The sequence below is a fragment of the Syngnathus typhle genome, linkage group LG2 (assembly GCF_033458585.1).
Source record: "Syngnathus typhle isolate RoL2023-S1 ecotype Sweden linkage group LG2, RoL_Styp_1.0, whole genome shotgun sequence".
NCBI classification, from domain to species: domain Eukaryota; kingdom Metazoa; phylum Chordata; class Actinopteri; order Syngnathiformes; family Syngnathidae; genus Syngnathus; species Syngnathus typhle.
In genome coordinates, this window is record NC_083739.1 from 14,573,641 (window position 1) to 14,595,936 (window position 22,296).

The window sequence follows — 22,296 nt, forward strand, 5'->3', positions numbered from 1 at the left end:
AACCGCTGAGCACTTTTCAGGGCTAGGGGGTTTATTTTTATGGGATTGACATAACGACAATGTATTTGCGTGATTGGTGAAACACAAGCCCTTCTTCCTTTAAAGACAAAAACGGAACAGAGCATGTGACTCGACCCAGTTTGACAGTCTGTGAATGGACTAGAAGTCATCGTAGGAATTTGGGCCTAACAACCAGATGAAATGGGATTAAAAAGTGTACCCCGATGTAGAAAATTTGAGAAGAGCTTTCAAAGGTCAGGATCATCCCCCCTGAGTGTGTTGAATTCTTCAGAGGCCGAATATTTATCGGCACCGCGACCGGTCGGTTGTCGGAAGCCTGCGGAAATCTCATCAAAAGTACGTCCCTTGGTTTCAGGCACCTTGAAGTAAGTGAAGACAAAGAAGCCCAGCAGGAAAATAGTGAAGATGACAAAGACGTAGGGCCCGCAGAGTTGCTGAAGAGAGATGAAAAAAAAGAGTGAATGCCTTCATCTGATCAAGATGAGCAAGTTATCCGAGCTGCATTTAAGGTGATACTTATTTGACTTTTTAGGACGAAAAAAACAACAACCTCACCTCAACGTAGGGAAAGCTCATGCCAATTACAAAATTAGCAGACCAGTTCGAGAAGCCAGCAACTGCGAAGGCAGCGGGCCGTGGCCCCTGACTGAAGAGTTCTGCCACAATAAACCACGGGATGGGGCCTGGGCCAATTTCAAAAAAGGCTACAAAGCTTAGGATGGCTATGATGCTCACATAGGACATCCAGCTGAACTGATCCTGTGGAACACAGCAACTCTCAGTCGGAACACAACAATTGTTACAACTACATATCGCAAACGCCAAATCACTACAATATCAAATAATCGTCGTTTTTCATACACTTACCAACAAGGCCATAGCGAGAGTTAAAGCAACCGCTGAAATTGCCATTCCCATTAAACCAGTCAGGTGGAGTGGCCTTCTCCCAATACGCTCCACCACAAACAACTGCAGAAAAAGAAAACGCCAACATTCTGAACTTGAGCTATTACATTTTCTAAAATGTTGATTTTGTTACTTACAGAAACAACTGTGAAGGCTGTGTTTACCACTCCTGCTCCGATGGTTGCATAGACAGGCTGGGACACACCTGCTTTTGCAAAGATTCCAGTAGAATAGTAGAACACCTCAAAGGGGAGAACAAGAAAAGAATTGACAACAAAAATATAAAACATCCACAAACATGTACTGGAAGCAGTGTAGTAAAATGGTGAAAAGATACAATTGGGAATAAATAAACACTATTTGAAGCAACGGGTATTACAATTTGAAAATGTATCTGACTTGATGCTTGATGTTTCAAACAGCCATCAATTCAAATCACATCTGAGTAGAAAATGTAAGAGTCGCTGGCCAACTTACAGCGTTGATCCCTGACAGCTGCTGGGAGAGCTGCAGCATCACAGCAACAAGGACAGGCTGGCGATAGACGGGGGAGCGCAAAAGCTCCAGTATGGTCACTTTTTTCTCCGCCATCATCTGCCGGCTCTCTTCCTTCATCTCCATCATGTCCTGGCTCACGTTGGCGCTGCCACGGAGCTTCACTAACACTGCAAAATGATTGTATCAGATAAATTGCATCAAATACATTTTTGGAGCAGTAATCTGTGTGTCTCACCGTTGTTGGCTTTGCTCTCCTCGTTGCAGTTGAGGAGGAGGTATCTGGGGCTCTCCGGGCAGAAGGGCAGCAGGACGGACTGCACAACGGCTGGCAGTAAAGTGAACCCTAACAATAGTGGCCAGAGGGAATCGTTTCCCATGATGGATTCCATCCCCAAAATCTGCGCAACATGTAAGGGACACTGTTATGTCCATAATAACTGTCAATGTTGTATTCCAAGTAAAAGCCAAAAAACTTGAACTAAATGTCCTTTTCAGCTTAAATGAATTAATAACCGTACACAGTATTATAAAATTTGGACTATGACCCGGTTATATTGTAAAAAGTAAGTACATTTGTCTAAATGATTTATTTGGTGCCAAATCTGAATCTGCCCTCAATTCGTCTCTTGTACATCAGGCTAAAATCAATAAATGAATAAAACTGTTGGAGTTTGCTTTGGTTGTTGGATGAGGAAAAAGTTTTTTACCTGTGCCAAGAGGATGCCGATAACAACCCCCAGCTGATGCAGAGTGCCCATTGCTCCGCGGAGAGACGTCGGGGAGATTTCCTCCACGTAGATGGGCACAAAGCCAGTGGAAAGGCCAGAATACAAGCCCACCACAAAACGCCCAATGATGAGTAGTTCCCATGAGGCAGCCATCTTGGAGAACCCCATGAGCAAAGCAGAGATAAGGGCGAGTACATTTGCCATGAGCATGGAATTCCTCCTTCAGAAAAACACAATTCATTTCATTCCATTTCATTCATATTGATCCGAATTGGGTCAGTATGAACGGGCTACCTGCCAAAGCGGTTCACAAAGAGACCAACTGAGAAGGAACCGAACATTCCACCCACAGAGAAGATGGCCACTGAGAGGGACCACAGAGCTGTTAGCGTGCTCTGAGAAATGGGCTCAGAAAACCTGCTGGTCCACGTCTCATTGTAGAAGTTTTCAATGGTCTGAAACACAAAGAGAAACAAAAACCCAACAAATTTCTTTGTGTGACCTTAACTTGTTGGGGTTCACCAAGGGATGACAATTCAGGATTCAATGGGAATACGGTATATGGGAATGTACATGATAAGAGATGACCTTGCACCTTTAAATAAATAAATAAATAAATAAATAAATAAATAAATAAATAAATAAATAAATAAATAAATAAATAAATAAATAAATAAATAAATAAATAAATAAATAAATAAATAAATAAATAAATAAATAAATAAATAAATAAATAAATAAACCCTCCCTAACTTCAGAATTGTGAGGTAGATGTGCAGACCACTCGCCACTATGCCGCGATAAACAAAAACATTCAACCTCGTAATCCTTTAAGATGCCAACATAGCATTGTATAATCTCATTAACCTACTCCATGTCACTTCAAATTTGAGTTAAACCCTCTCAGCGACTCACATTAGCACGCAAAGCGCAAGCGTCAAACTGCGGACATCTGAACACATCTTTTGCAAGAAGAATGAGAGCTTGTTAAAGATTTAAATTTCTCTCCGAAATTTTCAACAACAAAAAGTAATGTTAACATATAAATAAAAATATTTGAAGAATATTCCACTTCATTATTTTGAGTTTTATTGGGTTGCTAGTTACCAGCTTTGCATCTTACACTGGGTGCCACTCACATTTTGAGGCGCATTAATGACTCCAGTGTTGTAGCCAAACTGGAGGGAGCCGATCACCGCTGTGCCCACGGCCATCATGAGCTGGGGTGTCACCTGTCATAAAAAAACAACGTTATATATACGTAATAATATAATATGATATGATATGATATGATATGATATGATATGATATGATATGATATGATATGGTATGATATGATATGATATGATATGGTATGATATGATATGATATGATATGATATGATATGATATGATATGATATATGATATGATATGATATAATATAATATAATATAATATAATATAATATAATATAATATAATATAATATAATATAATATAATATAATATAATATAATATAATATAATATAATATAATATAATATAATATAATATAATATAATATAATATAATATAATATAATATAATATAATATAATATATAATATAATATAATATAATATAATATAATATAATAAATGATGCATGCAAACTCCATAAAGGAAATCCGAAGCCCATATCCAAATCTGACACCTGGAAGGAAGACGTGCTAACCATTTTTGTCAGCATAACGATAGCCAAATATGATCTTTATACGTATAGTAATATTTTGCTGTTTTATATTTTTAATATTTTGTTACACTGCACACGCCACAATAATAATATAATCTGTGTCTAATATTTAGATTATTTTAATTGTTCCTGTGTCTGGTCGGTGTGTTCCTGTTTATAAAAGGAAACTAAACTCCTGGCCACTTGCCATTGCCCTCACTGTCTAGTCCGACTGCATTTAATTTAAGTAGGTAAGCTTTTTACGACAGAGTACTGCTATCACTATAGGCGCCTCGGTCACTGCGCATACTGTAAGGACTATTGGGAAAGTCATGCGTGTTTGGTTTCTACCCTCATAGCAATGTTAATCTCTTAATTCATTTTTCTATTCAGTACAAAAGTGAAAAATTAACTACATTTTGCTGTATACAATGGCAGAGTATACAGTTGAATATTTGTCAACAAACTAACTTAACATCACATTTACACGGTAGCGAGGTCAGACAATCTTGTCCTGATTTGATGTCAGATCTCAACTTTCTTTTGAAAGATGCCACACAACATTAACAAATTTCTCTGAAGGATTTTAGAAAGTCACATATACATTTGTGACCTCTATAATAACTGCACCAGTGTAATCTTGACACTTGGTGGGAACTCCAATATTTTTGGACGTTATTATTGGAGCTACAGTTAGTCAACACCAATGAGAAACAAATTCAAAGAGAAACAAAACATTCTGCAATTATTATATTCACTTTTCAAACATGGTTCTTAGATAGTAGTTATTTCACATGTTAATTAGTTGTTGTAACTAATCTTGCCAGATTGTTTTCTTCTTTCATACAGCTTTATATCAGACACACATTACCTCTCCAATGCACTCCATGTTGACTTTTTACACACTTGGAATAAAAAAAATAAAAAAATAAGTAAATCCTGTAATCCAATAGGTATCTATGATAACATTTTAAAAAAGGGTCATGGTGCTTCTATGTGAGTAAACGCAGGTCTCTGCAAAGATGCACGCAAACCTTTCAGTATTCCACGTGCTGTACTTCACTGAGCTGCTTAATGACATCAGTCCTAAGTGGATCTGGCTAGATCATCGTCCTGATTGGCAGAGAGGGGAGGAAACACAAGAAACCACATGGTCACAACACAATGTCAAGAAGATGAGACGTAATATAGCTAATTAGGGTTTAATGAATGTTACAGTCACACAAACAGAATGATCTTGTGACGGGACACACATGCCTTAATGAAATTCAAACTGAGCATTTTATACTGAAATAGTCTTATATCCAAAAATGTGTCTCTTGTGTTTGTTTGTTTTTTTCTGAGAAGTACTGCCTTGAAGTTATCTCTGTATTTTCACTGAAAACAGCTGCTCGCTGCATGGGCATAGAGTGTGACACGTGATCATATATACTGAGACTCTGCACACCTGCTGCAGTTAGTTCACGGAGAAAGAGAAAGAATCAGATGGAGTCCTTTTCAATCCTCTGACGTGGTTGAACTTATATCTTCATGTCTATACAAAAATTGCAATTGGGTGAAGAAGTCATACCAGCATATCAAAAATGAAATTGGTTGAACTTATATTTTCATGTCTATACAAAAATTGCAATTGGTGAAGAAGTCATACCAGCATATCAGAAATTACATTCGTTAACAAAACAAAAAAACAACACCCATAGTGTAATTTATGTCCATTACAAACTCCCAAACATTGACTGAAGAAGTTGGGGTACTGTTGCTGAATCAAAATGACTAATTACACTGGTCAACAGGATATTTTGGCTTTATGTGTAACTAAACATATTTCATGATTTCAAAAATGTATTTGCTTGTTTTTGAGCACATCAGATTTTTTAGATAGTTTAATTTTTTGGTTTTTAAATTTGATCTAAAAAAACTTGTGCAATCCAGATTTTCTTCTATACTTACTAATTCATCATAATTTCATCATGAAACTAAGACGTAAAAACAAAAACAATAAATGTCAAAAAAACAACCACTGTAAATCTATAAAAACAATCCACCTTCACTTTGATCACAAATGTGACTGACTACATTGAATTAGAGTCAGAACTTCTGGTGGATGTGCTACGGTCCATAAAACCTTTGTCGAGGCTGCTTTTGGAATATGCTGGAAAGAAGTGTTACGCAACGTTATGCATGACGGAGATTGGATTTTAGAGCTATATTTTGAGAAATATTTTTTTACCCAATTCTCAGGGAGAGTCAACGTGTACAATCGGTTCTATCGTTTTATGTCTCTCGCCCTCACACATATTGGAACAATCAAGTCCAAAGATTTTATTTAGCGCCGTACTAAATCACTGTAGCGCCCCTTTCTGAATGCAGGTACATACATCGTGGAAGTCACACATAAACAGACTCATGGGAGCGTTCTTAACATTTACCATCTGGTGTTTTAAAGGACATGCACTCCAGTTGCCTCACACACTTGTGTGGAGATCATCGCTTTATATATTTACATTTCCACATTAATGCAATGCACAGCTAGCTTTTTCCACCTTGGCTCTCATATACAGTACAGCTGGTTGTTAACTCCAGACTCTTATGTAATAATAATATGCTCAACAGATTCTACTCTTATCTCCGGAGCTTCCTAAAGTGTATAAACAAGTCTTTGTGTGAGAACACTGAACAGGACACAGTCATCTCAGAAATACCCTATTGATCAAGCTAATTAATATAATCATATTTAATGTATTGGTTTGTTTTGGGGAAAGGAAGAGGAGTGCCTACACGTGTGACCTCACAAGAAACTTGATCCCATCATTTGCAGCCCCCCCTTCTCACTCCCTGTTCCCATATTTGTTCCTCTCTTCCCAACCTTCCCCAGAGCCACAGTGCGCCTCTATTCAGGGCTCAAAACACAACTTGAATTACGCCTGTGCCCAAAGAGTCGTTGCGGTGGCAGGACTTCACGACACAAACGTCGACTTCTGAGGGTCATCTGGACTCGCTTGAGGAGGTAAGTCCACCCAACACTTGCATGAGCTAGACTGACTGTTGCCACGTGCATTGACTTCGAGAGGAACTCTGCTCACCAAAAAAGAAAAAGTGCTTTGTTGAAGGTTTACTCTCTTCAACTTGGACAACATTTCACTCAGTAGTTTGTAGGGTTTTGTTGTGCAAGCATGCTTTAGTGAGTTGTCTTTTTGGTGTGTATGTGTTTTTGTTATTGCTCCTTGGAGGAAAATGTAGGAAAATATGGAGAGTTTTGAGTCCAAATAGTAACAATGATTACATAATGACATAAATAAAAAGTGTTAAGGTTTAATGCAAGTGTGAAACCTTTCTTTATACCGTAATGTACTTCCGCTGCCATGTCATCATCGTGGAACTCCCCTTAAAATGATGGATTGCTTTTTAGTGTCTGTTTTCCATTTTAACACATTGGATTTTCTTTATGCACATTTACTTAAATTTCCACTTAAAGAGAATTTCATTTTTTTCTGGCTCAATTTCTACGAATCCACCAAAGTTTTATGGATATTGCAATATTTTTTTTTGTTTTGTTAGGTAAAACTGATAAACAAAGCAAAAATGTCAATCCAAACAAGACTGCAGCCTTGAACCTTTGCTCAGGACACAACAACAACAACCGGTGGGGTCATTGAATGGCTATTTAATGTACTTTTTGAGTAAATCAGATTTAAAAAAAAAAAAAGGGAGAAAGAGTGGAAGATTTGGCATGGGTATGACTGACCAAAGTTTTAGTTTTACAACCAGTGGCAGTGTAGTTCAGCACCGACATGAGTATACAGAGAGTCAGTGTGTAAATCATGTTTAAAAAAAAAAAAAAAAAAGAAATTCTGTAGAATGAATTGCTTCGCCTCTGTTGATACTCAAAATACATACACTGGGTGCTCAAATTATGTGTTCAACAAAATAAAACAAGAATAAATCTGAATACAATAATGTATATATATATTTTTTTAACTCTGAGAAGCTGATTTGGACATTTTAAAGGGTGTGTGTGGATTAGAGCTGTAACAGGAGACAGTAATGGTTTTCGTAGCCATAGCTTGGAAACCAACCTTAAAATAAGACTGGATGTTTGCAAAGGTGGCGGCGCAGTGGTCAGTGGCGAGGAGCGTCGCTGCACAGCAGGAAGGCATCCGGTTTGATTCTATACGCTGAGGAAAGAGGAGGGGAAAAGGAAGCTATAAGACTTTTCTATTGTGGAAGATGTTACCTAATCTTGGAAAAGTATTTACTGTAGGTAAAAAGGATGTTGTGAGAATATTGTAAATTCATGTGATGGAGTTCAAAATTCTTCCTGAAAGCAACAAACAGGAAGATTAGAAAGAGCTAAGAACAAAGTGTGACTTCCCAGATTGTGATGTTGAGCTTGTGAGATGAGATGATTCGTTTTCATACTGATGGCCACGTGAAGGTTAAATGCTGAATGTTTATTTACATCATACTGGATTATATTGAAAACATACTGTACATATCAATCTGAAGCTTTCTTGGCATCATATGATTAGCCATATACCATTCCCAAATAGACACTAAAATCCAATGTCATTTTTTTTGTTACATGACACTCTGAGTCTTGTTACTGTATCTGACTTCGAAAATCTCTATATAGCAGAATGGAAGTTTTATTTAGATTTGATGTACATGGATGAAATGTACGGGCGGATTGGTATTAAGCAACAAGATACTCAAGTGTACGGCAATATAGACATTAATGATGTCTATTTGTGTTGGGGCAGTATTGGAAAGAGCCGGGTGACTACACCCAGAAAGCGACGCGGTCACGTTTGAACAGGGAGGTCATTCTCAGCTTTTATCACTTTGTCCGTCATCACAGAAAGTGAAAATGTGCCAAAAGCTTAAAAACATTACACAAACTACAATTACCACTGTGAAAACAAGAAGGCATGTTAGTTGACAAGATACGTGGGAAAGTACTCATCAAATTGAAGAAATTCATTGAATGTTGTGTATAAAAATACAATTCAGAATAAAAAAGTCAAGTATCACGTTGACTCTACAAACACTTGATTCATTTGAAGTCCAATATGATCAAATGTTACCTTTGTCAGTGACCTGAAATGCTCAATGATGGATCAGACTGTACACTGTGTACTTTTTTAGTTTGGCCGCAAGAGTATTTACGCTAGAGCTGTTTTTTTTCCCAGCTGGAAACTGTAGCATGTGGTAGCCTGCGGTGGAACGTCGGGTTGGTCGTAAATATTGTAAGGGAATGAAACAGTCTAGACCAGGTGTTTATTCATTTGATTTTAAAAAAGTATAAATAGGCTTTGTAAAAAAAAAAAAAAAAAGTTAAATACTATACCGTAATTGAATGTCTTTTCAAAAAATACATTCTCATTTTGAATGTTGCAGAATTTATTTTTTGTTTTTCAAAAAAGAATTATTTCTATTTATTTCTATTATTTTTAATTATTTTATACAAACAATACTTTTTGTTGATTATGAGTTAATAAAAGTGATTTAGGGAAAATCATCTTCATTACCTTGAAAAACATTGCAGACATTTTGATAACATGACTGATCTGTGGACTGGAATAATTAAAAATCCTAGTGGCCTGTATTAGCCCCATGCTAAAAGGCTATCATGACTGTTGTGATCAATCTGACTTGACCTGAGGATGACGTTTACTTTGGCTACCACCGGGAAACCAAACAGAGATAAAGTACGAGAAGAAAGGTTTGTTTTGGACGGGTGAGCGTCGTCGTGTACTTTGACAATTATGACATACGCCAGAACACCGTTTCCATTTACAACTCCTATGTTGCTTATTTTATTTTTCCTATGACGCAGTGACTGTGTACTGTTGCATTACATAGAAATAAACAAAACTGAATAGCAGCTGTTGTTTTTTTTCCCCTAATTTTATTTCCTAATCTTTTAAAGTTTATCAGTATTTTATTGATTGATTGGTTTATTTTATTGAACATACATAGAATTGAAATTTAAAAAAAAAATCAGATTGTACTGTGTATGATGAGAGAATTTGGCTTATTAAAAATGGCAGCACAAAACATCTCTTGATTGAACTAAACAATTGCTAAATTGACTTTCCGACCACTCACTGATCCATGTAAAGTCTCAAGAAATAACAACCTTCATATATAAGGCATGCTCATAAAATCGTTTTGATTCTTCTTTTTCAGATTTTCCCTTCCATTTTCCCCCCTTTTAAATTCCATCCAAATATGGAGATGGAGAAACTGTCAAACGGTCATGGAGCTGCCATGCCAATGGATGAAGAGTACGCTAAACTTGCTTCCTTTAAGTTGATTTATTGCAAATTACTCTATACTCTATTGTTCACATTTAAATTACTATCTTCTACTTCCAGAGTCCCGCAAGAGGATCAGCTGTTTCTAGAGCACAAGAGCGGGCCCGCAAAGACGACCCAGTTTACTGACGTGAGCATGCCAAGAAAAGAGAATATAATATACATATAATCAATCACCTACATCCACTTGAGTCATAAATCAAACATACCAGTTTCTTCAAAAAACTTGTTCTTTTAACAGATATTTTTAAGCTGACTTATGTAAACTTGAAATACTTGTGGCCAAGACAAACCAGCCGTGTTGCTGATGTAACTCACAAGGCCTCTAGTGAATTTGTAAGGAAAACCACTCCATACACTTAATTTAGCTAAGCCGGTTTAGCTTAATGCTAACACACAATGTAAAAAGTCATAGTAAATAGTATTGGTGTTACATTGTTACAAATATTTACGCAACAGATATTTATGTCCAATCAGTGGAGCAGTACCTGTAGACAAATAATGTAATGGCATGCAAAGGCATATATTCTTTATCCTCTGTGAAGAATAACTAATATTACTGCAGTTTAGAAAACAGAATAATGGGTAGTATTTTGTATGAGCTGGAATGGAGCTTTATAAATTGAGCATTACTTGTAGCAGTGCTATTGAATGTGACAACACTGTTGTGTTTGGTTTTTCTCTGATGTTTCCCATTTCAACTTAATTCTCTTTTCAGTTTGAGGGTAAAACCTCATTGGGAATGTCTGTCTTTAACCTGAGTAACGCCATCATGGGCAGCGGAATTCTGGGTCTTTCGTACGCCATGTCCAACACAGGCATCATCCTTTTCCTGTGAGTGCTTGTGTCATAATCCTTAGAGTACTGCTTTTGGAGGGACTTCCCTCGTGTTTGTCCGTTTAACTTCCTCTTCCTGTTGCCCAATCATACTTATTTGTGACTCTGATTTTAGAAATGACTGTTGCTTGTACGTCAAACCATAATAGAAAATACGGCATTATTATTATATATATTATATTTATTACCTACTCCATTTGCATAATCTTTGTTTTCAACTCTCTGCCCTCCTTAAAGGTGATTTTCTTGCCACTGTGTGTGTATAACAGGGTGCTGTTGATATGTATTGCATGTCTATCCTCCTACTCCATCCATCTGCTGCTACGCAGTGCTGGAGTCGTGGGTAAGGCTTCAAAAGCATTTAGAACACAACACAAAATAGAAATGTCTTGCTCTTGAGTGAATTCGTTTTGTTGTTTTCTCAGGTATCCGTGCCTATGAGCACCTGGGCATGAGAGCATTTGGACAGCCAGGAAAGATCATAGCAGCTGTCATCATAACACTACATAACATTGGAGGTCAATATGAATGGGATGTAAATCTAAATGATGACAAATCCATGATGCCTATGCTTTGACATTAAAGGCAATGCCAATAAATATTTGCCTTTATTTGCAGCGATGTCCAGTTACCTGTTCATTGTGAAGTCGGAGCTACCGCTGGTCATCCAGGCTTTTCTCGGGCAAACATCTGGTTCAGAGTAAGTCATGATGCGTATAGATCAAATGAGTCATCCCTTAGACAATATTTGAGTTGGCAGCTGGTCAAGAAGAGCATTGGAATCAATTATTCATTTAGAACTTCTGATGTGCATGTATTGAGAAAAAAAAAACACTGGATTTCTTGACATAAAAAAAAAATGTATAGACCTACTGTAGTTGTGTACTATCTGCTTCATTCAAAGAAGTCTATTTTGTTTTCATCACCTAGTGACTGGTACATGAATGGAAATTACCTCATCATCATAGTCACTGCCTGCATCATCCTTCCTTTGGCCCTCATGAAGCACCTTGGTAATTCTCACTTTTTTTCAGATATTTTTCAAAGATGTCATTTACAGACCTAGGTTCGAAAAAAAAATAGTCACCAAACTGTGGATTTACCATCATAAACAGTGTTCCTGACTCAATTCTAATGTCTTGTGCTCCTCAGGGTATTTGGGTTACACAAGTGGCTTTTCTCTCTCCTGCATGGTGTTCTTCCTTTCTGCGGTAAGCGTATAAGAAAAATAACAGAAAAAGAGTCATCTAGCATCTTCCTATAGCGTGCTTATATCCCCTTTTTCTGTCATGAAAGGTCATCTACAAAAGATTTCACATTTTCTGTCCTTTGGAGTTGTTTGGCAACTACTCTGTTAGCACAGAACCCACCGGGGATATGTGCACCACCACATTCTTCACGATCAATCAAGAGGTAAGAAGAGATGAAATCAACTTCAACACTTGTGATCATTTTGCAATCGCAGCATAATTTGCTACTTAAAATAAAGTTTGTCTATGAAAGCGGAGATATGTCATATGGCGTGTGACAAATAGCTGGACAGATGTTTTCCCACTTTGTTTGCAGACAGCCTATGCGATTCCAATTCTGGCATTTGCCTTTGTGTGTCACCCTGAAGTTCTTCCCATCTACACAGAACTAAGAAAGTAAGACAGAAAAAAAAATGCAAATAATGTTGTTGTTTTTTGCCATTGCTGGATATCATGAATATTTTCTTCATCTTATCCCATCAAGCCCAACCAAGAGAAGAATGCAGAGTATTGGCAATATTTCCATCCTTGGAATGTTCACTATGTACTTCCTCACTGCCATATTTGGCTATCTAACCTTTTACCGTGAGTGCAACACCTTTGTCACTTTGACCGTAAAGGTCATCATTTCAACTTTGATATTTGGTTGTGAATTTGTGTTTTTGCACAGAAAACACAGAGGCAGAGCTGCTCCATACCTACAGTAAGGTGGACCCTCTGGACACGCTGATCCTCTGCGTACGATTGGCTGTCCTGGTCGCTGTCACTCTCACAGTCCCCGTGGTGCTCTTTCCTGTAAGAACATGCGCGTCGTTTACAATTTTTTACTGTATGGCAGCAGTACACAACTCACTTCACAGAAAGCAACAGTCTGGCAGATAGTGAAGAACTTTAAAAAAGTGAAAGAACAATCTATTAACACTTTATATGGCATTTAAAAAAAACTGTGAATAAACTACAAACAATTCCAGCGCCTATAAATGACATAAATTTTGAATAATCTTCAAAAGAAAAGCATGCTGGAAAACTAAATAGAAATAACTGAGTGGAGTAGTCTGAGGTGCTTACGGTAAAATCCTACGTGTGCATTTCCTCCAGATTCGTCGTGCCCTGCAGCAGCTTCTGTTCCCTGGGAAGGCTTTCCACTGGGTGCGCCATATTGTCATTGCCTTGTGCCTGCTGTGCATTGTCAACCTGCTGGTCATCCTCGTGCCAAACATTCGAGACATCTTTGGCATTACAGGTATCACATTTGATTGTCCAACACAGTCCCAATTCTAAAATTTCCAGCACTTCAACAGAAAGAGTGTGATACATTTACTGTTATTTTGTTTTTTAGTAAATTCTGTTTTTTGTATTAAGGGGCAACTACGGCTCCAAGTCTGATTTTCATCCTTCCTGGCTTGTTTTACATCCGCATCATCCCCAATGAGCAAGAGCCCATGAACTCCCGACCCAAGATCCAAGTAGGTTTCCAATTAGGCCTTTAAGAAAGACTCCCATACTGATGTCTTGTTTTATTTGTTTTTTGTTTTCAGGCCGCATGTTTCGCAGCACTCGGGTTTATATTTATGACCATGAGTCTTACATTCATTGGAATCGATTGGACGAGTGGGGAAAAACGAAGTCTGGGCGGGCATTAAAGTGCTTCCAAGATCTAGAGAAACAGCATCCTCACTTCTCCAGTCATCAACTTTCTGCTGGATGGTTTTGACCATGAGCTCGGGGCGCTCCTTAATTACAAGAGGACACGTTGTTCCTCCATGGTGTGTTCAAGTGTGCCCTGTAAGCCACTCAGGACACATCGCCAGGTAGTGTCGGCCCCGCTTACGTTGCTCATGGAAGCTACCGTACTCGCAACTGTCCATCTTCACTAAATGTCACTAAATTGTGGAGTATAACGCTAAGAACGAAATTACCGTCTGCATGCAAAAGACTTTGTTTAATTATTGCTTTATAAAATGGAGCAGAAAAAGGACATTGAACAAGACCAAACACTCTGGGGCGAGGGGCATTTAAGGTCATTTGATGTGTTTTACTTCGTAATACTGCAGAGCAGTACTTTGTAAACTGCCAAAGAAATGTTATGCTCAGTCCAAAAGACAGTGTGGTATTGCATGGCTATGCTGTGAACCAATTAATTTGGTATAAGGTAACCAATTACTTTGGTTTTGTATATTTGTTGTGAACATTAATAAATATTGTCAAAATATTGTTTGTGTGTTTTCGTTTTATCTTGTACACAATAGTGCACAATCTTGTCTATCTTATTTTTGCTCACGTAATGATCATTCTACCATCAGTGTCTGAGAAAACAGATTACCTCCATTAAATTACCATAACAATTCCCATATTGACTTTTTATTGACATTGTGGCAGCACAGCAGCCAAGCGATTAGCACGTCTGCATCACAGTTCAGAGATTTGTGATTCCGGTGTTCAACTCTGACATTCCTGTGTGGATTTTGCATGTTTTCTCTGCGCTTGTGTGGCTTTTCACCGGGGACTCCGGTTTCCTCCCGCATTCCAAAAGCCTACACGTTAAGTTCATTGTTTGTCGATACAGCGGATATTATGTGTCAAGGGTGTACCCCACTTCTCACCCAAAGTCAGCCTGGATTGGTTCCAGCTCATCCGAGAATCACATTAGGAGAAGTGCTATTGAAAAGGGATAAATCGCCTTATTGTCTGTTTGATCCTTGTCAGTTACGATTATAGCTTTTGTGTTCACTCCCGCGGTTGCCAGATTTGCATTTGTCTTCTTGCCCTGCATTTTAAGTGTTGTTTTTCCACCCTCCTACGCAAACATTTGACAAAATGAGCCCATCATAAAACTGAGTCGGTGGTTAAAGCAGACGGTAAACCAAATATAAAACTGGTAAGACGTGCCTGATTATGGACTGCAGAAGAAAGTGCTTGAACTTTTGCTGACCTGCCACATCAGCAACACGAGAGAGTCCTTTCAGATGAAAATAGCACACTTCAATGTCTGCCAGTTTTCTGCACGTCCGCATCCAACTTTCTCAGTTTTAGCCTGCTAGTTTTCAGCCCTGGCATCAGTCTTACGGTCCTTTTTATGTCTCGTCCTAATTTTCCAATGCTCTAGCCCAGAGTCACAGCACTAGCTCATTTCTACAGCGCCTGAGCCTAAGGTTCAGGCTCGAGCTCCCTCCCCTGTTCTCAGTTTCTGCTCATGTTCAAGCTATGCATGAGGCTACACACGAGGATTGGAGTCTGTCTGCAATTGCTTCAGTATCAAATTAAAGTCCAATACTGTACTATAAGCACGGCAGCCAGCATGTGAGAGGGAATATTGAAGCTGAGACCGCCCACTTGAACCAGCCCAACATTTTTTCTGCCAATGCAACCCTGATGACCTCCTGCTAAAGTTTCTTGTTGGATCGGAATCAACTTTATGAGAGCATGACTGACTTCTCAAACTGCAAGCGTGGTAAGGGTTCCAAGGCTTAAAGAAAAGTTGTTGTTTTTTCCCCAAAATCAAAAAAGCTCTTAAAAAAATTCAGATTTTTTTTTTGGCATTTATTTAGACGTGTAAATGGCTGATTATCTTTAAGGTTCGACTGACAACAAAAATATGACTTTTCACGGTGGGTTAATTTCACTAAGACTTGAGTGAGGAAACTGGTCTAAGATACTTAACACAACTAGTAATCTCGGGTACCCATGACACCATTTCAACATCCATCACTGTGACATCATCCAAGCTACATCATTGCTGAGCCCCAACTCTGCAACATTTGGAGCAGAATGCTGTGTGATGGCGGTTGATTACATTTTTGATGGCGCATGTGGTTGTTAATTGTGTGATCTGAATATTCGTGTGGGATCTGGTCATAAACATTCTGAAGTCAAACACTTATTGTTTGAAACAATAGATAACTTTTTTAATAATAGATCTAAATGACATTCAAATAGCATTCACTCAACATTCATTTCAAATACGGCTCATTCTAAAAATTACAAGGGTGCTTGTTGTATTCAAGAAAAAAGATGATCTAATAATATGTTATTTTTCCTCAACAATGAGAAAGAAAGGAAGGCAGAATGGGGCATTACCTTTTGCTGTCGATTTTGATTTCAGTGAGGATTGGAATGGCGTACCAAAACAAGTGAACAAAATTGCTGGTGCCTGACTTTCATTAATTCATTCAGTACATTTCCATTTATTATAATTTTTGTCTCAAGTTTTTTCAGTAACCAGTGTGGGTTTTAGAAACTTAGATCATGTGTAGCCGCTGTTGTGATTAACATTTAAAAAAGAAAAAAAAAAAAAACCCCATCAGGCTTCAGGATCAATATCACATATCAAAAATGCTTGCTCAGTTACTGTGGTACAAATACCGCTTTTTGAAGAAAAGTTGCTCTCCGATTGCAATTGCTTCAGTCAAGTTCAGAGCAACAACAGTTTTTTTTTAAGCTTGACCATCAGTAGGTGCCTCGGAGTTAGCCGTCTCTAACCTTGGCAGCAAGTGCAGAATTCTCTTTTCGAATGGCCTTGTAGTCTTCTAGGATCTTCTCCAGATTAGCCACCAATTTGTTAGTATTTTCTGTGTCAATCTGTGGTCAAATGATAAAACGTTTTTTTAATCACTATTAAAAAAAAATTAAAAAAAAGATTTGTACTGCTGGATGCACATTATAAAGAGCTTGAAACGTGAAAATGTTCATTTGAACGTAGTGTTAAAATGCTACATGACCTCTTGGATTGAGTCCAACATCTAAAATCCTACCTGCTCTTCTAGATCTCGTATCTCTCTTAGGATCGTACCAGTGTCCTCAATGGTTTGGATTAGTTGATTGCAGTTCTACACAAGACAGTGAAACAGGAAGTTATATATTGCAAAGGGTAGGGAGGGAAATGAATGCAGTTTGTACTTCATGTAGAGCAGCCAGATACTTGTAGGACTTGCGGACCGACTCGTCTTTTTTGGCATCCTGGCAGTGATAACAAAAATAAAACATAACATTAAACACTGCCTTCTACAAGTGCGAGTGGCACTGGAGTTTGGTAATTTGCTTTGAGTTATTAATAGAATGATGAGACAGTTACTAAAGAAAGCACTTGTGTTTTAGGGACCTTAAAGACAAGCTCATCGGTGACAGCAAAAGTCCTGTCCAGTTTTCCTGTGAGGCTGTTGATCTCTTTTTGCAGTTCTTTAGTGTCAGACAAAATCTGTTGTCAGGCGCAAAAAAAAGAAACAAAAAGGTGGGTAAATGAATTCATAGAGAAGGCAAGCATAATCTGGATCTGAATCTCGCTTAGCGTTCCTTCTTACCTTGGTGATTTCCTCCTTCTGTTTCTTGATGTTGCTCACAATCTCCAGTATCCTCTGTGTGTACGCTGCCCGAGACACATCCTTGGGAAGACTTTCTAACTCCGTTACCTAGAACGAGAAATGGCAGAATCCTAAGGAAAAAAAGCATATATACTCTGTAATGCAAATGAACTTGAGAGTTATTTTACTGTATATTATAATATCTCTAATACCAGCTGTTTGTATATTTCCTCCTTCTTCTTGGCCTCCTCTGTTGATAAACGGATTTTGTCATGTAGAATCTTGATTTCAGACAGCTTTTTGGATGATTCCATCTGAATAAAAATGCATGGAATTAACGACTGTATATAAAATAATTTGAAATGGAATGATTTTTCTGCGCATGCTTACATCCTGATTACTGCAGATCGCTTTAAGCCTGCGGTGTTCCTCAATGAGCGGTGCACGGTGTTTCTCCCACTGAGAAGCCAGGTTCACCACCCGCTGGGCACTGGCCTCCACCTGAGCCTGCAGGAGAAGGCTGAGATGAACTTGAAGACCTCGCCGCATTTAAAGAGATCCATTTGGACTCATCTCGCTTACCTGAAGCTCCACTATGTTGCTATCAGCGTCCGGTAAAAGATCAATGGTTTTCTTTTTCAGCTGGATCTTTTCCTCCAGCTCATTGTTCTGCCTCTCCCGTTGTTTGAGCTCATCAAGTGCCTACAAAGATGGGCATTGGATATGTGGTAAAATAATTTATAGTGATAGGAAAATGAAGCTTCAAATTTGCTTCATGAACCAATTGTTATATTTTATCACTCCTCTAGATGACACTGTGGGTTTCAAGAAAGGTCTGTGCTTTCAGTCAAATATTGCCAATTAGAGGAAAAAATATATATAACTGGTTCATAAAGCAAATCTGAAGCTTCATTTTCTCATCACTACTCATATGACATTCGATGATGCTCTGACAGACAAAGAAAAAAACTATCGTAAAGTTTCGAGGCATGTGTTTTCTGTCATTACAGGGTGGATGATGTCGTGACAAGATTAACAAAAAATTCATTGCGGGTCAGAGACTGAACCGGTCGGTGCTACCTGAGCATGAGTGACACTCAGGTGCTTCAGTTCCGTAGTTAGTTGGTCGACGTCACTGCACAGCTGCTGAAATTGTTGCTGCAAAGACGCTAGCTCCTCCTGCTGACTGCAATGGTTATCATTTGTCTGCCGCACAGGGGATGGTGCTGCGTCTATCTCCTGATCAAATGCATGCAAACAAAGGCAGACAGAACTGAATGATTACACACTGTTTGTTGTTTTGATTTTTGCATTTGCAACACCAGGCACCTGTGTAAAAGTGAACTTCTGGGAATGGGTGAAGTGAGAGCCCTTGGTCAGGTTGTGGTCAGAAGAAGCGGACCCCCTGAAGGATTGTAGTATTTCAGACAAATCCGAGGTAGCGCCAAGAGCGCCAAAGGCACTTTCCGCAGGGGGAAGGGCAGCAGAGCGCAACTGCTCCTCAATACGTTTACGCAGCCGCGTCAGTTTTCGGGCCCTGTAGTCCTGCGTGAAAGAAGACAATTGTTAAGCATTTACGACCACTCTTGAGCGGGTACGGAAATGTTTATATAAACAACCTTTTCACTGTGATGTCACACATACTTTTCTGTTGTTTAGATTAGTGGCGCAGGCATAGTCTTTTGACAGTGGAATGAACGTGCAGTGCTAGCCTCCTATTTATTATGTTAATCGTGGACGTTTTTTTCATGTTCATACCTGTGACAAAATGCTTTCCATAAACCCAATTAAGGATGTTTAGTTTCCAATCTGCCCATTTTGAAGTGCCTACAACATCTTAACTGTGCAACTACTTGATTGCAGGAATTGCAGGAGCAAAGAAAAAAAAATATTTACCTGTGGAGTAAGGCGAGACAGGAGTCCCTGACTGTTCCACTCATTGTCCCATTCCTGAGATGCACTAAGCTCAACTGTGTGCTGTTCCAGTAAGGACGCTGCCACAGTGGCATTACGAGTGAGCTGAGCAGTCACAGGAGGAAGAAAATCTCGCTGGTAGTCTTTCATCTCTGAAATCATGGCACACACACTTCAGTTCAATTGCAATAGATGGTGAACTAAAAATATCAAATAAGGGCACAGGTCAGCATCATAGAAATATAGACAGACTTGTTAGGCAAATATTCATGCATTATTCTAACTGTATTAGTGATGGCAGACGTTTATTTAACCAAACAAAATCTGTAAATTTACTGGTCGCACGTGCGAATACATCATAAAATTACTTGCAGTCTCAAATTTTAGGGGCAAAATGCCACCCTTTAGAAGCAAACTGGATACATACAAGCAAAAACAAAAAGTATTGTTATGCTCACTTTATTATGAAAAGCGTTTTATGTAAACTGGTGAATTTTCATTTTTCCAAAGGAGACGGTCCAAATGTCTCTCTGAGTATTTAAAGATTGTTGACCCCGGATGTCGACTTTATAGAAATAGATGACTAATCATCAATCACGAGTGACATTTTGTTCCTACCTTTCAGTGATGCCTTCCCTGAATCTTTGATACAGTAAGGTAAACTGAGAGGCTGCACATGGAAGCTGTGCATTGCACCTAAACTCTATGGACAGAAAAGCACACATTAGTGGACAATAGAATATGCCTCTGAGTTCTTAAGGGTATGTCTAAAAAAAAGGGATGACCCGGGATGACCTGACCATATTTCAACGACAAACCTGACATTAAAGTACAATTTTTAAGAGTTACTTGTGTTTCACCATGCAGTGGTAGCCTGCAGTTTGGAGGGAGCCATGGTGCTACCAGCTGGGCTTTAATAGCAGCAGCAATAGCTCTCTGACGAATGGTGGATTTGCCTGAACAGGGGGGACAAAACAAATTGTTGGACTCCTCAAAATGTCAAAACACTTGACTGCAGTTGCTTGAGAGCACAACCACGTTGTCTCTTTAAAATCAGACTTATGTTACTGTCTAGACTAGACGAAAGCAACACATTGACTCAATAAGGAAGAAATTAGTATGTGCTTAATGCTTATGTGAGGAAACTCACATCCAGCATGAGCAATAGTTTCTTTCTGCCTACGTTGGTCAACACAAAATCTAATTTAGGTCAAAGTAGACCATTTAAAAAAAAAAAAAAAATATATATATATATATATATATATATATATATATATATATATATATATATATATATATATATATATATATATATATATATATCCTCTGTCTCTCGACTTCCCTATTGCACCACATGAGTCATTCAAGCATCAAAGGTTGAAGAGGCTTATATAGATTAGGTTATTTTTATACTTGTAAGCTAGTATTGCAAAGGTTTAACAATGGCAGTGATCCTGTACCTGATGGTTGATCGGAGGCCTCAGTACTTTCCCTGGGCAGTTTCTCCACAAGGAACATGAGCAGGGAGCGAATCTCTGTCTCACTGCTGTACAAGAAGGTTTGATAACCTATTTCGCCTTTATAACCAAGGTCCTGCAAACAAGTTTGCCATTTCATTATTAGGTTAGGTATTCTAACTACTTGTCAACTAGTACTCTTGTCTAACTTTAGCGGACATAGTTATTTAGCAATATCAGTTATTTGGGGGTTTTCGCTCCAACTAATCTTGCTCAATTAAAACAGAAGTGCTCCACAAGGCAATCTTTTTTTTTACCTGACATGCTTGTGCCAGGCTCATCCCCACCCTGAAGCGAGCAGACATTCCAGGCGGGAGGGAGGTTGGCAGCGCGCTGCCCAAGCCGGGATCGATCACCCGGATGCATCTCACCACCGCCTCCACTATCAGCTCACTGGTGAAGTCTTTGACACTACAAACCTCCTCACTCAGCTCGCTACAAGAAGCAGAACAAATGTATTGGAATGTATTTTTTTTCCAACAGCAAGCTGACAGTCATACGGCCACATGTTTGATCATATGATGGCCATTACATACTGACAGAGTCTGGATAGATGACTAGCAATTATCAAAGTAAATGTCAGATTTATTTACAGATTATCAGATTCTCATGTCACGAAGCGCCTGCTTATTATACAATTGATTCTTGTGTTATTATATTTATGAAAATCTGTATAGATACCATGATGTTTTACATTTTTCTTGTTTTTTTAAACTATATGCCTGCTTTGCTTAGTATGGTTTTCATTGTAGGAATTACTGGGACAGTAAATTTACCTTATGGATAAATAAGAGTATATATCTATCCATCCATCCATCCATCGATCAGTCTGTCATTTGCACCCTAATGACAGCAAATACTTACGTGCCGACTTGTTTTAGGGCGAGGATCAAGATTTTGTCAACTTCCTCCATGTCGGTTGTTTGAATCAACGCGCAGGATTCAAGAAGTGCATCTAAAACGTGCAGCTTGTAGACCAACCAGTCAATGGGTGAAGTGTGAAATTTGGCTTTTCCATAGTAGCCAAACAGTAGAACAAGCCACAGTCGGCTAGCATATAGCTACTTGTTTGCAGGCGGAAGCTCGTCTCTCACCAAGTCCATTCTGCTCAAAAGAGGCGTATGATTCATCCTTAACAAATATGCTCCAGACGGACTGAAATTAACGTCATGCGACTGCAAATCAAGATAATTTTGACAAGTGAACGCCTCCTTTAGTTGAAAAGTAAAGATAATAGAGAGCTAATAAGGGGGGGAAAAAGAACAAGATGGGTTTCTTGGAGATGGAGTCTTTTTGCACGAATGAGTATGAAAGCAAATAGCA

General features: G+C 38.6%; 3 protein-coding genes across 3 annotated transcripts; 1 reads left to right on the forward strand and 2 right to left on the reverse strand.

The window, feature by feature from the left end:
* Positions 1 to 25: 25 nt before the first annotated feature.
* LOC133169229 (solute carrier family 2, facilitated glucose transporter member 1-like) lies at positions 26 to 8,397 on the reverse strand. The gene is made up of 11 exons (XM_061301230.1): positions 7,918 to 8,397; positions 4,876 to 4,954; positions 3,293 to 3,385; positions 2,448 to 2,608; positions 2,133 to 2,373; positions 1,661 to 1,823; positions 1,405 to 1,592; positions 1,065 to 1,169; positions 889 to 990; positions 577 to 780; positions 26 to 455 (listed from the first exon to the last, which is right to left on the reverse strand). The coding sequence occupies exons 3-11, from the start codon at positions 3,368 to 3,370 to the stop codon at positions 249 to 251; spliced, it is 1,449 nt and encodes a 482-aa protein (XP_061157214.1). The 5' UTR covers positions 3,371 to 3,385; positions 4,876 to 4,954; positions 7,918 to 8,397; the 3' UTR covers positions 26 to 248.
* Positions 6,670 to 14,457, forward strand: LOC133169237 (sodium-coupled neutral amino acid transporter 3-like). The gene is made up of 16 exons (XM_061301243.1): positions 6,670 to 6,848; positions 10,031 to 10,128; positions 10,219 to 10,288; positions 10,877 to 10,992; positions 11,265 to 11,338; positions 11,421 to 11,513; positions 11,614 to 11,695; positions 11,926 to 12,008; positions 12,148 to 12,206; positions 12,292 to 12,408; positions 12,562 to 12,641; positions 12,730 to 12,830; positions 12,916 to 13,040; positions 13,344 to 13,488; positions 13,608 to 13,711; positions 13,784 to 14,457. The coding sequence occupies exons 2-16, from the start codon at positions 10,073 to 10,075 to the stop codon at positions 13,886 to 13,888; spliced, it is 1,410 nt and encodes a 469-aa protein (XP_061157227.1). The 5' UTR covers positions 6,670 to 6,848; positions 10,031 to 10,072; the 3' UTR covers positions 13,889 to 14,457.
* A 1,665-nt stretch (positions 14,458 to 16,122) lies between these two features.
* Positions 16,123 to 22,289, reverse strand: ccdc22 (coiled-coil domain containing 22). Its single transcript, XM_061301218.1, has 16 exons — positions 21,838 to 22,289; positions 21,231 to 21,408; positions 20,917 to 21,049; positions 20,306 to 20,412; positions 20,075 to 20,159; positions 19,439 to 19,608; positions 18,872 to 19,087; positions 18,623 to 18,781; positions 18,125 to 18,244; positions 17,933 to 18,049; positions 17,755 to 17,856; positions 17,543 to 17,650; positions 17,344 to 17,439; positions 17,142 to 17,201; positions 16,997 to 17,071; positions 16,123 to 16,823 (listed from the first exon to the last, which is right to left on the reverse strand). Exons 1-16 carry the CDS (start codon positions 21,885 to 21,887, stop codon positions 16,710 to 16,712), a joined length of 1,890 nt encoding a protein of 629 aa, XP_061157202.1. The 5' UTR covers positions 21,888 to 22,289; the 3' UTR covers positions 16,123 to 16,709.
* Between the last annotated feature and the right edge of the window lie 7 nt (positions 22,290 to 22,296).

Excerpts from the sequence above, each read along its gene's own strand:
- LOC133169229 (XM_061301230.1), bottom strand. The coding sequence starts at position 3,370 with ATGATGGCCGTGGGCACAGCGGTGATCGGCTCCCTCCAGTTTGGCTAC. Across the intron at positions 2,609-3,292 it reads TCATTAATGCGCCTCAAAAT|ACCATTGAAAACTTCTACAA; the intron begins GTGAGTGGCACC and ends TTTGTGTTTCAG. Across the intron at positions 456-576 it reads TGAGCTTTCCCTACGTTGAG|CAACTCTGCGGGCCCTACGT; the intron begins GTGAGGTTGTTG and ends ATCTCTCTTCAG.
- LOC133169237 (XM_061301243.1), top strand. The coding sequence starts at position 10,073 with ATGGAGATGGAGAAACTGTCAAACGGTCATGGAGCTGCCATGCCAATG. Across the intron at positions 10,289-10,876 it reads AGACGACCCAGTTTACTGAC|TTTGAGGGTAAAACCTCATT; the intron begins GTGAGCATGCCA and ends TTCTCTTTTCAG. Across the intron at positions 13,712-13,783 it reads ACTCCCGACCCAAGATCCAA|GCCGCATGTTTCGCAGCACT; the intron begins GTAGGTTTCCAA and ends TTTTGTTTTCAG.
- ccdc22 (XM_061301218.1), bottom strand. The coding sequence starts at position 21,887 with ATGGAGGAAGTTGACAAAATCTTGATCCTCGCCCTAAAACAAGTCGGC. Across the intron at positions 18,245-18,622 it reads TGAGTGTCACTCATGCTCAG|GCACTTGATGAGCTCAAACA; the intron begins GTAGCACCGACC and ends CCATCTTTGTAG. Across the intron at positions 16,824-16,996 it reads TACGAGATCTAGAAGAGCAG|ATTGACACAGAAAATACTAA; the intron begins GTAGGATTTTAG and ends ATTTGACCACAG.